General features: G+C 40.1%; 1 protein-coding gene across 1 annotated transcript in view; it reads right to left on the bottom strand.

Annotated features, from left to right (window-relative positions):
- rc3h2 (ring finger and CCCH-type domains 2) overlaps positions 1 to 17847 on the bottom strand; it is a 66937-nt gene that overhangs the window by 33631 nt on the left and 15459 nt on the right. Inside the window, exons 8-13 of the mRNA XM_048613367.1 lie at positions 16866 to 17171; positions 15008 to 15216; positions 13535 to 13965; positions 9535 to 9576; positions 7832 to 8005; positions 6176 to 6337 (exon numbers count right to left, since the gene is read on the bottom strand). Coding sequence (XP_048469324.1) covers positions 6176 to 6337; positions 7832 to 8005; positions 9535 to 9576; positions 13535 to 13965; positions 15008 to 15216; positions 16866 to 17171 — 1324 coding nt within the window. The remainder of the gene's footprint in view (positions 1 to 6175; positions 6338 to 7831; positions 8006 to 9534; positions 9577 to 13534; positions 13966 to 15007; positions 15217 to 16865; positions 17172 to 17847) is intronic.

The following is a 17847-nucleotide window of genomic DNA, read 5'->3' as shown; positions in this document are numbered from 1 at the left end:
CGCAGCAATCCTTTAAATAGTTTTATTTTTTTTTTTTTTAAATTTCTCTTATTTTAGTCCACAAATTCTAAAAAGCATAAAAGTAAAAACATACGGTCTTTACAGCCACCCAGTTGCAATTTTCCAAAAGTAACTTCAGCTTTGAACTGCAGTATAAACAATTTTGCAAAGAGATTATTCGATAACCAATGAAGGCCTTCTATAGAGTAGAAATTTTTACAGGTTCAATAAATGTAGCATAAAAATACTTAAAATTACAAGGATTAAAGTAAATTTATTACTGAATTGAAAAGGTAGATTTTAATGTGACATCTATATTGTGCCTTTAACATTGCAGAAAGCACAGAGCATTATGTTTGACACTCAAGTCAAAAAGAAATATCAGGCTATGTGACCAAAACCTTATTCAAAAAGGAGAGGAAATTCCACAGCTTAGGGCCTAAATAGCTGAAGGAACACATGTCAATAGAGGAGGGATATAAATCAAGACTGTGCAAGAGGCAAAAATTGTACAAATTCAGAGAATTCAGAGGGTATTCTGGGTTAGACAGATTGAGGTAAGGGAGACTCTGAAGGGTTGGAGAAAAAGGTCACTCCTTCCAAAATATTCACTTGAATTTTTATTTGTAATAGGCAATTCCACTTCATTTGAAGAAATTAAGAGAGTGAGGGAGGAAATACAAACTTTTCCAAAAGAAATACATAGAAGTTTAAAACAAAAATTTGAACAACTTACAAGAAAGATAATCATCAAATGTAGTACTTGCATTATGCAGGTTACTACAGCTTGAAAATCTAAATAACAATTCTGCACTAATACAAATGATATTTTCCCATGCAAGCACCACATTATAATTAAAAGATAATATATTTGCACTCAAGGATGGAGTCTCTGAATTGAGGTAGGGATCCCATGAACATTGATAACTTAGTCATGTACTCTCTATTAGGTTAGTGTATTTTCTTTCTATTTCACTGTGGGAGGCATTAAATCGAATCCTCATGTTTTCGCCCAATACAAATTCTACCCCTGCCCTCATCCCATGGGCATAGACAGCATCTGCCAAGGAGCTACTCAAAGCTAAAAGTGACTTCAGGATGTAAGAAAACAAGCAGTAAAAAGTAAGGGACTACATCAGTCACAGGTGATTTTAATCTTCATGTAGGTAGGCAAGGTCAAGTTGACAGAGATAACCACGAAGAAGAATTTATACAGTGCATTTGTGATAGTTTTCAAGAACTAGAAAATTCCAGGGATTAGGCTACTTTAGATCTGGTACATGTGTAATGAAGCAGATTTAATAAACTGTTTCAGAGTAAAAGACTCCCCAGGAAACAGCAATCATAACACGGTAGAATTTAGCATTCATTCCGAGAGTCAGAAACGAGGGTCAGAAACAATGTACCTGCAAATAAGGATGATACAAAGAAACGAGGGCAGGCTTGATTGGAGTGAACTCAAAAAAGAAGTTCAGCAGAAAAGACTGCTGATGAACAATGATCCACATTTAAGAAAAATGCTTATGACTCACAACACAGATATATCCCAGTAAAGGAGGATTCCAGAAAGGGAATAAACTGACAGTAGTTAACCAAGGAAGTTAAGGATAGTAACAAAAACAAAATAAAAAGAAATACAATGTGGGAAAGATTAGTGCTAAACCAGAAGATTGGGAAAGTTTAAAAAGCCAAAGATGACCAAAGGAATAATAAAGAGGGAGAAAATAAACTATGAGGGTAAACTATCAAGAAATATAAAAACAGACAGTAAGAGTTTGAGACAACAAGGTGCAGGGCTGGATGAACACAGCAGGTCAAGCAGCATCATAGGAGCAGAGAGGCTGACGTTTCGGGCCTAGACCCTTCATCATTGATTTGTTTGCCAAACTGGTAGGTTGGTTTACAGACGTTTCATCACCATACTAGGTGACATTATCAGTGCGCCTCCGATGAAGCCTCCATCTGCAAACCAACCTACCAGCTTGGCGAACAAAATCAACAACCTCACCCCAAACCGAGCTGTAAGTCTTCGCAAAAACTTTAAACAGTAAGAGTTTCTTTAAAGTGTATAAAAAGGAAAAGCATAGCCAAAGTGAACACAGATCCCTTAGAGGTGGTGGCTCAGGAAATAGTGGGAATCCAGGAAAAGTAAGAAGTGTGAATAAGTACCTCTCATCAGTCTTCATGATAGAGGACATTAATAAAACATTCCAATATACTAAATAAATAGGTAAAAACGAAGAAGAAAGAAAATACAATGTCTAGTACTAGAGAAAGAGTACTAGGGAAATTAACCGATATCCATTTCAAGCCCACCGACTCCCACAGCTACGTGGAATACACCTCCTCCCACCCACCTTCCTGCAAAAATGCCATCCCCTATTCCCAATTCCTTCGCCTCCGCCGCATCTGCTTCCAGGATGAGGCATTCCACTCCCGAACATCTCAGATGTCCTCGTTTTTCAAGGACCACAACTTCCCCCCTCAGTGGTCAAGAACGCCCTCGACCGTGTCTCCCGCATTTCCCGCAACTCATCCCTCACACTCCCTCCCCGCAATAACAACCAAAACAGAATCCCCCTCATCCTCACGTACCACCCCACCAACCTCCAGACCCAACGCATCATCCTCCGACACTTCTGCCATCTGCAATCCGACCCCACCACCAAAGACATTTTTCCCTCCCCACCCTTATCTGCTTTCCAGAGGGACCACTCTCTCTGAGACTCCCTTGTCCGCTCCACACTCCCCTCCAGCCCCACCACACCCGGCACTTTTCCCTGCAACTGCAGGAAGTGTTACACCTGCCCCTACACCTCCCCCCTCACCCCCATCCCAGGCCCCAAGAAGACTTTCCACATCAAGCAGATGTTCACCTGCACCTCTGCTAATGTGGCATACTGTATCTGCTGTTCCCGTTGTGGCCTCCTCTACAATTGGGGAAACCAAGCGGAGGCTTGGGGACCGCTTTGCGGAACACCTACGCTTGGTTCGCACTAAACAACTGCACCTCCCAGTCGCGAACCATTTCAACTCCCCCTCCCATTCCTCAGACGACATGTCCATCCTGGGCCTCCTGCAGTGCCATAACGATGCCACCCAAAGGTTGCAGGAACAGCAACTCATATTCCGCTTGGGAACCCTGCAGCCCAATGGTATCAATGTGGACTTCACAAGCTTCAAAACCTCGCCTCCCCCTACCGCATCCCTAAACCAGCCCAGCTCGTCCCCGCCTCCCTAACCTGTCCTTCTTCCCACCTATCCCCTTCTCCCACCTCAAGCCGCACCCCCATCTCCTACCTACTAGCCTCATCCCGCCCCCTTGACCTGTCCGTCCTCCCTGGACTGACCTATCCCCTCCCTAACTCCCCACCTACACTCACCTTTACTGGCTCCATCCCCGCCTCTTTGACCTGTCTGTCTCCTCTACACCTATCTTCTCCTCTATCCATCTTCTATCCGCCTCCCACTCTCTCCCTATTTACTTCAGAGCCCTCTTCCCCTCCCCCATTTCTGAAGAAGGGTCTAGGCCCGAAACGTCAGCTTTCCTGCTCCTCTGATGCTGCTTGGCCTGCTGTGTTCATCCAGCTCTACACCTGGTTATCTCAGGTTCCCTGGACCTGATGGGTTGCATTTGGGGATACCTAAGGAAGTAGCTATAAAAACAGTGGATGCACTGGTATTAATCTTCCAAGAATCCTTAGATTCAGGAGAAGTCCTAGATGACTGTTGTCAGGACTGGAGGATTTGAGTTACAAAAATAGGCTGAATAGGTTGGGACTTTTTCCACTGGAGCATAGGAAGTTGAGGGATGAGTTTACAGAGGTTTATAAAATCATGAGGGGGCATAGATAAGGTGAATAACAAAACTCTTTTCCCTAAGGTGGGGGAGTTTAAAACTAGGGGGCATATTTTTAGTGTGAGAGGAGAAAGACTTAAACAGGACATGTAAGTGAAGACAGTTTTAATATGGAAGGGCAAAATGTGTTGGCGCAAGCTTGGAGGGCCAAAGGGCCTGTTCCTGTGCTGTACTGTTCTTCGGACAAGACGGCAACTTTTTTTTTTAAAACACAGTGTGGAATGAATTGCCAGATAAAGTAGTGAATGCAGGTATAGTTACAACTTAAGACATTTGGATGAGAACATGAATAGGAAAGGTTTGGAGAGATATGGGCCAAACACAGGCAGGTGGGACTAGTTTAGTTTGGGAACATGGTCGGCATGGACTAATTGGAGTGAAGGGTCATCCATGCTGTATGACTGACAATTTAAGTGATCATGTAACACACTTATTCAAAAAGGGAAGGAGACAAGAAAATACAGTAAATTATTGGGAAAATGTTAACAGTCTATTATAAAGAGTGTAAAAGCAGAGTATTTAGATATGCATAATAAGATCAAGTAGCGACAACATGGCTTCATGAAGTGGAAATCAAGCCTCAAATTTATTATACTTCTTTGAGATGGTAACAGACAAGATCGAAAAAGGGGAAGCAGTAGCTGTATTGTATTTGGTTTCATAAAACATGCTTGATAAGGCACCATAGAAGACTATTTAATATCATAATAGTCTACAGTGTTGGCAGCAATATATTAGCATGGATAGAAGATGGGAGACATTTTCAGCAAGGCAACCTGCAACTAACTGAATGCCACAGGGATCAGCGTTGGGACCACAATCATTAACAATATATGTTAAAAGATGACGGAAGTGAATGGACTATCACCAAGTTTGTGAATGACAAAAATAAGCAGGAAGGTTATTTTAGCAGGCAAAAACTTGGCAGATGGAATATAATGTGGGAAGATGTGAAGTCATTAACTTTGGCAGAAAGAACAGAAGATCTGAATATTATTTAAATGGTGAAAGGCTGCAAAAAGCTACAGCACCGAGGAATTTGACAGTCCCCTTGCATGAATCATAAAACGATAGCATCCAAGTTCAGCAGGTAATAGGGAAGGCAAATGTATTATTGGCCTTTATTTCAAAAGGCAATGGTACATAAAGTAGGAAAATCTTGTTAAAACTATACAAGTCACAAGTCACAGGTCAGATCACAGCTGGAAAACAGTTTTAGACCTGTTGTCTAAGATGAGATATACTGACCCATAAAGGAGTTTTTGCATGGTTTTTAACTGTTAATTTAAAATTGTTAATATTCTGTTTGGAAACATTTTGTACAGTTTAAAATCTAAAAAGATCTGAATCAGCAAAATCATACGTAATATTATTGATTGAAGATATCTTCTCCGTTATCATTTCAATGGGCAAATTCCTTACGATGACTATAAAAGACTAAAAAGGACTTGATTGAAAATTTAAAATAGAAGTCTACAAAAAAAAAATCCCTAAACATGAAATACTTTTATTTACAGGTATAACTTACAATTCTTATTTCACTACACTCAAATTAAGATTTTGGGAGAAGAAACATTTGGACAATGGCATACATCAGTAAGAGGCACATTGTGTATGTGTGTGGATTTAAAACTACAGTGTAATTATATCTTAAAAAACAACACAAATTATTCAGACTAAGTACTATCCAATTTTACTAAGCACCATGAAAAAATATTTTAATAAAACTGAAGACCCTTCTTAACATGCTACCTTAATTTAATTTTTCAAACCACGCGAGAAGGGTATCTTAGCCCTCTCCCCAAGAAAACAAGGCAGTAGATCCAAGGCTGAAAGCAACATTCTCTTCTGCTCATTCCAAACTTTTTCTTTGCTTATTACCACACTGCTGATTGTTGCAATAACGTGGTTAGTTTGAAATTAAATGTATTACTACGTAGAATACCTTATTATCATTGCTAACTGAACTCTCTTAATATGCAAACCGAAAGAACCACGGATGCTGTAAATCAGGAACAAAAACAGAAGTTGCTGGGAAAGTTCAGCAGGTCTGGCAGCATCTGTGAAGAAAAAGTCAGAATTAATGTTTCGGGTCCGGTGACCCTTCCTCAGAACTGGGTTCTGAGAAAGGGTCACCGGACCCAAAATGTTAACTGATTTTTTTCTTCACAGATGCTGCCAGACTTGAACTTTTCCAGCAACTTCTGTTTTTGTTCCTCTTGAAATGCTGTCATATATACAATGTACATTATAATATAAAACAATGCACAACCTTGGGAAGTGAACACTTTCCAAAAGGAGTTCTGAGAGACTTACCATTACTTCAACACTGGTGGTTGCCTTGATGTCTTTTGGATCAGATTCCATCGCACTAATGCAAGAGCTGATGGTCCCACAGGACCATGGAGAATAATGGGATATGCTGTCATCTTCAAATTTAGTGCCCATACACAAATCACTTGTATTCTCAGAGAACTGCTGAAGGAAACAATGCGTATTACAATCAAAACAGTAAATCCGATATTTTAAAGAAGTTATGACTTAGCTGCATTTAATTAAGTGGACACATGTTCCACTGTTATTTTTAATGATGGGACCAATCTGAATAATTGAAACATCAGCAAGTGTTGGTTGTGGTGGTATGTAAGTGTGTATGCAGGATTAAGAGAAAGATTTCCTGCATTATTTGAATGATGAGCCTCTGTAACAAACAGAAGAAATCTTTCCTTGATGGTATTTTCCCAAAACAGTAATTAATGAGAGAAACGTACAAATGACACACTTCATTAATGGTGACTTTATAAAAAACAAAATGTGGGGAAACGCAAGTCCACTGGAATTAGAACATACTGTAGGTGTTGCTACTTTTGACAGGTCATAAATAAAGGTGATAAAGGCAAATAACAAAACCTGATCATTTGCCCAGGCAATAAAATCAAACAGATAGCAATGGATAAATGGCAAGTTAACCAGAAGAATGAATAGGACTATGATTGGCAAAACAAATATTATCATTTACAGAGAACACAAAATTTTGTATTTTAAAATAATTTTCCTCTTGCATTTCTGTAAAGTTTACAAATACTGTTGAACAAATTTTGGCATGCTTTACATTTGACAGCCTGACTAAATAGACACAAGATGCATTCCTAGAAAGATGAAAAACTGAAATGAAAGAAGACAGCCAACCCCAAATTATAGTGTTAAGGTTGCAACAAATTGATTGAATTCAGTTGGAATTTTGTTAAAACAATTTTAACACTGAGCAACTGAAGACAGTTTCAGCTATTACAAACAAATTGGAAATTTTGTTAGTTTAAACTGTATCACGATATCTGTGGTTAAAATGCAATAAATGCTTTGTTTTAGGAGACTTATACAATGCTCGGTGTGTAACACATCTCTGATGAAATGCTAATTCTTGCGGTTTTACAAGAAACTGGTTGCCAAAGAACTGACAACTTATAAAGAAGCCACATGATCTATGCAATGAGTGCCAATGAAACAAGACTTGCACTGCTCTCTGACAAAGATAATTAACTAAAGCAAATCATGATGACAATTTCAGCAGTGAGAGTATTAAATAGGAATGGTGTCTGCATAATGTTACTATTTGTCCTAAATGAACTAGTAAATACAAGGACATTACAACAATACCAAACCTGTTCTTGCCCAACATATATACTTGTGCACTCAACTGCAGCACCCGCCCTCAAGCATAGACACTACAATCAGACGATCTAGACCTTTTTGGTACAATTCTATCCTAGGCAACACAACCTACTATTAGGGCAGTCAGGGACTTCTAAAATTATACAAAAATATCATATCATAAATGTATGAATGTACAAAGTAAATACTTTCAAAGAAGATTTTAAAGACCATTATTGACATTGAAAAGGAAAGACCATCATTATACTCCATCTTTATAAAAAACTGCAATAAGCTTAAACTCCACTTTGACTTGCACACCTCAGAGTTGAAGTCTACACTGAACAAGGGGGATGGAGGATCAGAGGGCTGGGTGACCGTGGACAGAGCAGAAGAGACAAGAGGTGGCTTCTGGGTCGAACAGTGAGTCCACTGGTCCGGTTTCCGTCTCAACAGGTCATCAAAGCCTGGTTGCTGCATTCGGCTGAATGCATCCTACATAGGAAGCACAAATGACAGTTGAATAAACAAATTCTTAACTTCATAATTCTAAACATTAGCTAATTAATGCTTACTAGCTATACATTTGTGTTTACTTTGCATTTTTGATCAGAAATTTCAATTTTTAAATCCATATCCAAATAGAAGCGTATAGTATCTTACTTCCTCTCTGAATGGCTCAACGAACAAATACATGTAGCATGACGCTCAGCATAGAGACCAAGGCAGCTTCAGGTTCACTTTCTGCCAAAGGCCAAGATCCCTTGCAGAAGTAATTGTTTTAATTACATTAAGTGCCTACAGAAAAGCAACTATAATTTGCTTTTGTAGGCTGCCAGTTTATTCTATGCCATAGTTGTTACTTGGCTCATTAATTTTTGAGTTGATTATTCATGAGTAATATTACACATGACCTAATATTATACTGTGTTAGGATTCTCCATATATAGGTGGCAAAATTGTAAGTTTAAGGTTATACTGATGGAGATAAAGCTCACTAAAGGGAGTATTCATAAGCAACCAAGTCATTTCAATATAAAAGAACATTATGGTGAAATACTGCCAGGATTAGGATAACTGTGCATCACCTGCCACTGCACTGTAACAGGAGCCCGGTGTCAACTTTGCCATAATGTGTATGCAGTACCACTGATACCAGAGGAATTCTCACTGCCTTTTTTTTCCATTCACGGGATGAGACCATCACTGGCTAGGCCAGCATTTATTGTTCAGCCCTAAATGCCCAAAGGACAGTTAAGAGTCAACCATATTACGTAGGTCTGGAGTCACACATAGGCCAGACCAGGTAAGGATGGCAGTTTCCTTCCCTTTTTCTGACAATTGACAATGGATTTATGGTCATCGTTAGACTCTTAATTCCAGATTTTATTTAAATGAATTCAAGTTTCACCATCTGTCGTGGCAGGATTCAAACCTGGGTCTCTAGAACATTATCTGGGTCTCTGGATTAACAGTCCAGCAATAATACCACTAGGCCATCATCTCCCCTTATTCTACTACATGCTGCTGCACTCAGTGCTCCACTGTTCCACTCTAGGGCCACAGCACTGGAGAAACCTACACTACCTTCATCCATTCATCACACTGCTCAGCACATTGAATCACTACTTCCACGGCCACCTCACACTGTCCCATCCCACTTACCACCAAGTGGTGGTAAGTATTGGGAATGGGGAAGTGAGCAAATCTCAAATCTGAAAATTTAAACTGATTGAAAACATTTGGAAAAAAAAAACTCATTGACATCACAGGCACTGACTGTATGGGTGGAGTGTGCAGTAAACACAGCCATTAAAATAATTCAAAAACTAAAAGATAGTTGTTGCAAAAATATTTTGAGTTTATACATTTGAATAGCATAATTTTTAGTTTTAAAATTGAAAGAATAAAAACTTTGAGGGATTGGTAAACATACCCAAAGTGATTGCAGTTTAAAGGACGATCTATGTCTATTCAGTAAGGTCAGGGATAAAATTGGGAAAATATTAAAACAATGGTCATACCTTTTCTGAGTTCCCTGGTGGAGATTGGAGGTCTCCAGTCACCTTCAATAAGGGGTTTAAATTATTCTTGTAATTTCCCAGATCAAAAGAAAGGTTTAAAAACAATGGATCAATAAGGAAAGACTGTAAAACATAAATTTACTTTTCATATCAAAGGAGGTTTGAAGTTGGGGGTAAATGCATTTATTTCTATTTAGAACATGCCATGCCTGCCACGTTATTATGGAATTAATCTATGCACAGTACTCTTTTGTGTTTAGCAAATCTATATAAGATTAGTTGAATATCTGCCAGCAGCCAGAACAAGTAGCACAGACATCATAATGTTTCCGATTTGGAGTCATTCAACAGCAATTGCAACTAGGGTTCACATTCAGAATGAAAAGCCCAAATTGATGAGAAATTAAAATAGTCATATCTGCCTGGTAAAGCTAAAGGAATCCTTGCAGAAAGAGCACTGGAGCAAGCTCTAGGGATCTAAGTGCTAGGCTGGGATATCGAGTAGAGTCAAAACAAATCCCAAAAGCAGTGCCAAATCTCAATTCGGTCCCAAGAAAAGTGAAGGTATACCCAAGATCCTGTATTATACAGGGAAATTCTTGGGTGGAATTAAAAACAGGACTGGGAGTACAGGTAGTTTTGCTGTAACACGTGTTTAGTTAACGCGAATTGGCTGTAACGGGATTGAAGAATAGTGTACTGTTTGGACAATGCAAACTTTCTGCTGCACAGGTACAGCGATTTTTTTAATGTTGATTTTCTATAGCACAAGGTCACGCAAGAATGCAATTATTGCATTATAGGAGAACTGTTAGATGTTAAATGTAGTCTGTTAAGTTTTAAACCTCCAATATTTCCAAAACATAATGCTGTTAAGTTAGCAGCACTTGCTTTGTTTAACTCTTGTACAGTACAGCAATTGACAGAGTTAAGTGGTTCCGCAACCAATGGATCAGATCGAAGTTTGGCAGGCCTACCACATCCATGTTGTGAATGGTGGTGGACAATTTAACAACTCATTGGATGAGGTGACTCCACAAGTATTCTAATCTTCGATGATGAAGGAGAACAGCACATTAGAGTAAAATGATAAGGCTGAAGTATCTGCACAAATCTTCAGCCAGAAGTGCCCCAGTGGATCCACCATGATCTGCTCCAGAAGTCCCCAGCATTACATTGCTAGTCTTTAGCCAATTCAATTCACACCATGCAATACCACAAAATTGCTATAGACACTGAATACTGCAAAGGCAACATTCTGGTAATAGTACTGTTGATATTCATCCCAGAACTTGCTGTGCATCTAGCCAAGTTGTTCTAGTACAACCACAACACTGGCTGGAAAATTGCCCAGGTTTCCCCTATACACAAACAGCAGGTCAAATCAAACCCAGCTAAACTACCACTGCAGATGCATCTCTCCATGACATTATCAGTCAGAATGACCGTCACACAGTCCTTGTGGAATCAAAGCACCACCTTCACAGAATACCTTACACTGTGTTTTGTGGCATTATCACCATGCTGAACGGAATAGACTTCAGACAAATCTAGCAACTCAAGTCTGGGTATCCATGAGGTGCTGTTGCCATCAGCAGCAGCAGCAAAAACAAAAACATTTTCCACCTCAACCTGCAACCTCAATGGCTCAGCATACCGCCACTCTATCGTTACCATCAAGCCAGGGGATCAACTCTGGTCCAATGAAGAGTGCACAAGTACTTGCTAGCAGCAGTACCAGGCAAACCTAAAAATGACGAGTCATCCACCATTGACTGCCAACCATTCACAACTAAAAATGAGGAGGAGTCAACCTGGTGAAGCTACAAACAGGACTACCTGCTTGCCAAACAGATAAACGGTAAGTGATAAGCAGAACTAAGTGACTCCACAACGAACAGATCAGATCTAAGCTCTGCAGTCCTTCCAAATCCAGTTGTGAATGGTGGATGACAATTAAACAACTCACTGGAGGAGGTAGCTCCACAAATATACTCACTTCCTCAAAATGATGGATATCCCAGTATCTTAATGCAAAATGGTAAAGCTAAAACAACAATAATCTTCAGCCAGAAGTGCCAAGTGGATGACACATTTCAGCTCACAGATGCAAGTTTTCAACCAATTCAAATCACCATGTCTTACAAAGAAACAACTGGAGGCAGGAGATATGGCAAAGGCCATGGGGCCTGAAAACATTTCAGAAATAGTACTGAAGACATGCATTCCAGAACTAGCCATTACCTTAGCCAAGCTGTTCCAACACAGCTACAATACTGGATCTACCTGACAGTGTGGAAAACTGGCTAGGTACTTCCTGTATCCAAAAAGGAGGACAAATCCAACTTGGCCAGTCTATTCTCTACCAACAGTAAAGATGGAAGGTGTCATCAATATTGCTATCAAGCAACACTTACTTTTTAATAATCTGCACACTGGTGCTCAGTTCGGTTTCTGCCGAAGCCACTCCGCTCCTGGCCTCATTACAGCTTTGGCTCAAACATGGACAAAGGACTCGAATTTCAGAGGTTGGGCAAAAGTGGCTGTCCTTGACATTAAGGCCACATTTGACAGACTGTGGCAACAAGGTGCCCTAGCAAAACTACAGTTAATGAGAATCAAGGGAAAAATTCTCAGCTGGACATAGTCATACCTAGCACAAAACCAATAGTTGTGATTGTTGGACGTCAGTTATCTTAGCTCCTGAATATCTTTGCAGGCGCTCCTTAGGATAGCATCTTAGGCCCAACCATGTTCAACTGCTTCATCAATGACCTTCCCTCCACTAAAGGATCAGAGCAGGGTTTGTTTGCTGATAATTGCACAGTGCTCAGTGCCATTTGTGACTTCTCAGATATTGTCCAAAGTCTATATTCAAATGTAGCAAGACCTAGATAGTATCCAGGATTGGACTGACAAATGGCAAGTAACATCTGCACCACAGAAATGCCAGGAACAAACCATTTCCAACAAGAGAAAATCCAATCATTGTTTCTTGACATTCAATGGCATTATTACCACTGAATCCCCACCATCAGTATCCTAGGAATGTACTCTGAGCAAACTGTACAGCCATTGTATTTATATGGCTGTAACAGATCAGGAATCCTGTAGCAACTACTTCCACTCTTGATTTCCCAAAGTCTGCCCACCATCTACAGGCAAAAACCAGGATTATGATGGAATACTCATCACTTGCCTGGATAAGTGCAGCTCCAACAACATTCAAGAAGCTTAACACCCTCCAGGAGAAAACACCACTTCCACAAATATTCACTTCCTTCACTACCAAGGATCAGCAGTAGTGTACACCATCTACAAGATGCACTGAAGAAATTAGAAGGACAAGGATTGCAGATATATGGGAACACCACCACTTGCAAGTTCCCTTTCAAGCCACTTACCATCTTGATTTGGAAATCTATCTCCATTCTTCCATTGTTGGGCCAAAATCCTAGAACCCCCTCCCCAACAGCATTGTGGGTCTACCTGAACGAAATGGGCAGTAGCAATTCAAAGCAGCAGCTCACCACCAACTTCTCAAGGGTGACTTGCGATGGGCAAAAAATTCTGGCCCAAACAGCAATACCAACATCCCAGGAATGTATTACAAAAAGTAAAGAACTTCACAGTGCTGTAATTACTTTTTGAAGTGTACTTACAATTACTTTTATAAATATAATTTCTGTTAAGATAAATGTGATCAAGTTTTGTTTAGTGATGCCAAGTAATGAAATAACTGGTTAGTTAACCTATTCTGATGGCTTTTGTTGAGGGATAACTGCTAGTTCGAACCTTCTAGTACATCTCTCACGAACAGAAATGTTAAAATGAGATAAAGGGAACTGACGAGTGTTTCAAATGCAACAGGTGAACTACAACAATAATTCTAATAAAATCTTTTATAATCCAAACTCTTTCAAATTTTTAATTGATAGGCAAGAAAATGAAAAATTTAAGTACAGTAACAATTAACAGAAAAATCAATATTTTACTTGACCTTCTGCATGCTGACGCTTCTTTGTTCATTTGCTGGCTGTCCAGCCATCGAATAATATCCATCAAGTGAACTGTATCTTTCTCGTGGTGGAGGATGGTAGGCAGCTGAAGGCACCATTTCCATTGGAGGTAAAGAATTACTCCGCACAACATCATCCCGTGGATACATCTGTGGCCTCCACATGCGTCTGCTATCATAGACTGGTGCATACATTCCAGAATGCACTGCTGGGACTGAACCATACTGTTGAGGAGTTGCTGATGGGTAAGGAGAAGAGGCTAGACGATCCCGAGATGGATATGCATTGTAGTGGTCAGTGTATGGCACAGTGGGTGGAAGTGGGGATTCTGGCATACTGTTGGGCCGTACGTAACGAGGAAGGCAAGGAGATACACCAGATGGTAGACCAGGATGTGGAGGATAATACCCTCCTGCATTAAATTTGAAAGAACAAAGAGAAGTAGTTAACTAATCTGAATTGTAAACAAAATATCATTTAAAAGTATAAAACCCTTAGCGAGCCCAACTTGAAAAGACTAAATTAAAATAAAAATTAGACAGACCAATTCTCCAAAACTGTCAAAAAGAACATTGATTAGGTTGAAACTTCTCTACAGTATCATGCCATATATTTACAAAATGTATATAATGTCTTTAATATCATTGAACACTAATTATGATAAAGCAGCAATGTAATAACAGATATGCCACCAAGCCACACAAGATAATGGCCTTGATATTCCACTTTGTGGAACACCTCTGTTCAGTCCATAAAAATAATCACAACCTTCCAATCATTTGCCATTTCAAAATAAGAACTTGCTCTCATGCTAACATTTCTGTCCCATGTCTGCCACGGTGTTCCAGGAAAGCTGAATACAAGCCAGAGAACTGGACCTTTTGTCTGCTTTATAGCCTTCAGGATGAAGCAACTTCAGACTATGAGCTCTGCCCTCCATTTCAATGGCTGTACTTCTGATTGGAATATTGGAATGCAATTCTGTCAGATGACTACAAGCTTGGTCAAAGTGGATGTGTCACATGACAGCTTAAAAAGAGGAAAACAAAGTAGTAAAGTGGAGGGATGCAAGGAAATTATTTCAGAGATTAGAGTCTAGGCAAAAGAAGATTCAGCCACAAATTGTGATCAAAAATGGATTGCTCAAGAGGCCAAAATTAGATTGCAGATAGTGGAGGGTTGTGAAGCTAGAGGACACCTCAGAGATGGGAAGTGAAGATGGATACAAAGAGTAATTTTGTTAAACAAAAGTAAAGTTGTAAAAATAATCTTTGATATCATGTCTTTAAGGAAAATGTGCCTAAATACTCAAAGCAGAGAGATTAACAGCTGGGGAAAGACTGCAAGACTGTGGGTTCAGTTTCAGAAAACACAGAGTCTGTACAGATTGGATGTGTTTAATTGCTTCATCTTACTGTAAAACTTTATTGCTCATCATTCTAGCAGTGACTTACCTGGCTGGTGATAAGCAGTCAGTTCATATGAAACTGGTGTCCGGGGGTCCGGATAATACAAATCAGGTTGTTGGGATGGGTATACTGACACCCTTGACACAGATTTTGATGATGGTAGTGAAGTTGCATCTGACCCAATATGCGATGATACTACAGCTGGGGTAGCGAGCACCTGGTTGAGAATGGTCTTGGGAGGTGAGCCAACTTTACTGGAAAAATAAATGTACAGTCTGACAGCAAAACAATATTTCATTTAGCTGGCCCAGAGAAATATAGTTTATATATATTTTGCAAAACTTAATCAGTGTTAAAATGATATGTTTAAAAGTTCTCTCTTTATATGCTGTGAACCCATGGAGATTAGTTTAAAACAGAACAGGGAGGTATTCTAGTCAAAATGAAAGCTGATATAATGAGGATCCCCAACATACATGCCAAGGGAAAATTAAAATTAAAAATGAATTTTTTTTAGGAACATCTTTAAACAATAAATTGTATGCTTATTTAGAACCCAGGGCAATTCAGCCTTTCGAGCCGGAAGTATTTTCTCCTGAAAGGAGTCAAATATTTTTTAAGGAAATAAAAATAGTTGTGTGGACTTCAATACAGTATTAGTGAGTTCAGGTCCTTTCTTGGAAATCAAATCCAAATACATTGTACGCATTAGTGAGCTGAAATGTCCTAACACTTATGGAAAATAAACCAAATTGACAGTGCATTCCACAGTCTCTCAAACAAAAAAACTGGCTGTGTCACTTTCATCCCTTTTTCAGGCCCTAAAACAGCCAAAGGGATGGGAATGAACTGTTTTCACTTCAGCTGATTTCAGGAAGAATAAAATCAAAAATTTCAGAACTCTTGAATACTTAAAAAGTACATATTGAAATGTTAAACTACTTTCTCCCTCTCTGAATGGTGATCATATTGCTAAGCATTTAAACATTTGTTGCCTATAGCAACAAACAACCTTTCAACACATTAATATGACATGTCATGGTCTGCAACTTAAGGTAGCATGAATCCATTTAATACATTCACACTGGATATTATAATCTCAGTATCTCAAAAGATTAGCTGCAATCCATCTTGAAGAAAATACTATCTCATGTGAAAGTGTATTTGGAAATTCCACAGAAATAAATATCTTTTAGACTAACTTTAGTACTGCATTATACCTCCATGGGCAAACATGGCAACATCTGGAACTGAACATCTTAGAAAATCAGACTATAAACTTTTTACATCAAGTTTGTGCTAAACTAGTCAGACAAACTATATCTGCCTGTTTGAGATGAGTTGGAAACGTGGCCTCAAATCTGCATGAACCAAATAAAATGGGATGATTGTTCTGCAAAACAGTATTTTAACATGTACCCATTTGGAAATTTTAACTTAAAACACTGATGCTTAACATGCATGTCAGTTTGTAACATTTGACTGATCACAGTAGATGACAAAAATGATCACAAGTTTATTTCATAGAATCTCAGAATCCCTGCAGTGTGTGAACAGGCCCTTCGACCTAACAAGTCCACACTGACCCTCAGAGCATCCCACCCTGACCCATCCCCTAATCTACATATTCCTGAACACTACAGGCAATAGAGCATGGCCAATCCACCGAACCTGCACATCTTTGGACCATGGGAGGAAACCGGAATACCCGGAGGAAACCCACACAGACACAGGGAGAACGTGCAAACTCCATACAGACAGTTGCCCAAGGGTGGAATCGAACCCAGGTCCCTGGCGCTGTGAGGCAGCAACGCTAACCACTGAGCCACCGTGCTGCCCCAAAGTTGTAGAATTACAAAATTTAGGCAACTGAAATTTTACAGAAGAAAATAATGCATCTTACTTCTCTGGTGGTGAACCAGATAGTGATCCAGATGTACTCAGGCAGTTTTGTCCAATTTTCTTAGCAGTTTCTAAAGCAGCTGAGGTATCTGCACAGCGTGGTATTAGCTGTGGAGTACTTTCTGGACTAATTATCCCATTTGGCGTCTGCACCATTTTCACAGTGGTTTCAGTAGATCCTGTCATAGAAACTACGTTTCCTGCAGATGTTGTGATTATATTAGTGATTCCAACTTTGTTCTGAAGAGCTTGGGACAGAGGGAATGGCCTGACAGTAGCATTAATCTTCTTATTCCGCATCCGATATCTGTTATCAAGGATACAAATATCTACCTTTACTTTCGCATGATATAACCAATAACAGCAGAATTCATGCTATGTTAAATGATCACCTGGCCTAAAGAAAACAGAATAGGCAAAGCGCAGGGCTGGATGAACACAGCAGGCCAAGCAGCATCAGAGGAGCAGAGAGGCTGACGTTTCGGGCCTAGACCCTTCATCAGAAAAGGGGGAGGGGAAGGGGGTTTTGAAATAAATAGGGAGAGAGTGGGAGGCGGATAGAAGAGGGATAGAGGAGAGGATAGGTGGAGAGGAAACAAACAGGTCGAAGAGGCGGGGATGGAGCCAGGAAAGGTGAGTGTAGGTAGGGAGTTAGGAAGGGGATAGGTCAGTCCAGGGAGGACGGACAGGTCAAGGGGGCGGGATGAGGTTGGTCGGTAGGAGAGGGGGGGGCGGGTGGAGGGGGGAGGAGGGGATAGGTGGGAGGAAGAACAGGTTAGGGAGGCAGGGACGAGCTGGACTGGTTTTGGGATGCGGTGGGGGGAGGGGAGATTTTGAAACTTGTGAAATCCACATTGATACCATTGGGCTGCAGGGTTCCCAAGCGGAATATGAGTTGCTGTTCCTGCAACCTTCGGGTGGCATCGTTGTGGCACTGCAGGAGGCCCAGGATGGACATGTCGTCTGAGGAATGGGAGGGGGAG

Source organism: Rhincodon typus, chromosome 28, assembly GCF_021869965.1.
Source record: "Rhincodon typus isolate 14 chromosome 28, sRhiTyp1.1, whole genome shotgun sequence".
Lineage (NCBI taxonomy): Eukaryota > Metazoa > Chordata > Chondrichthyes > Orectolobiformes > Rhincodontidae > Rhincodon > Rhincodon typus.
Note: the sequence above shows the minus strand (reverse complement) of the source record. Positions and strands in the feature narration are given on the sequence as shown.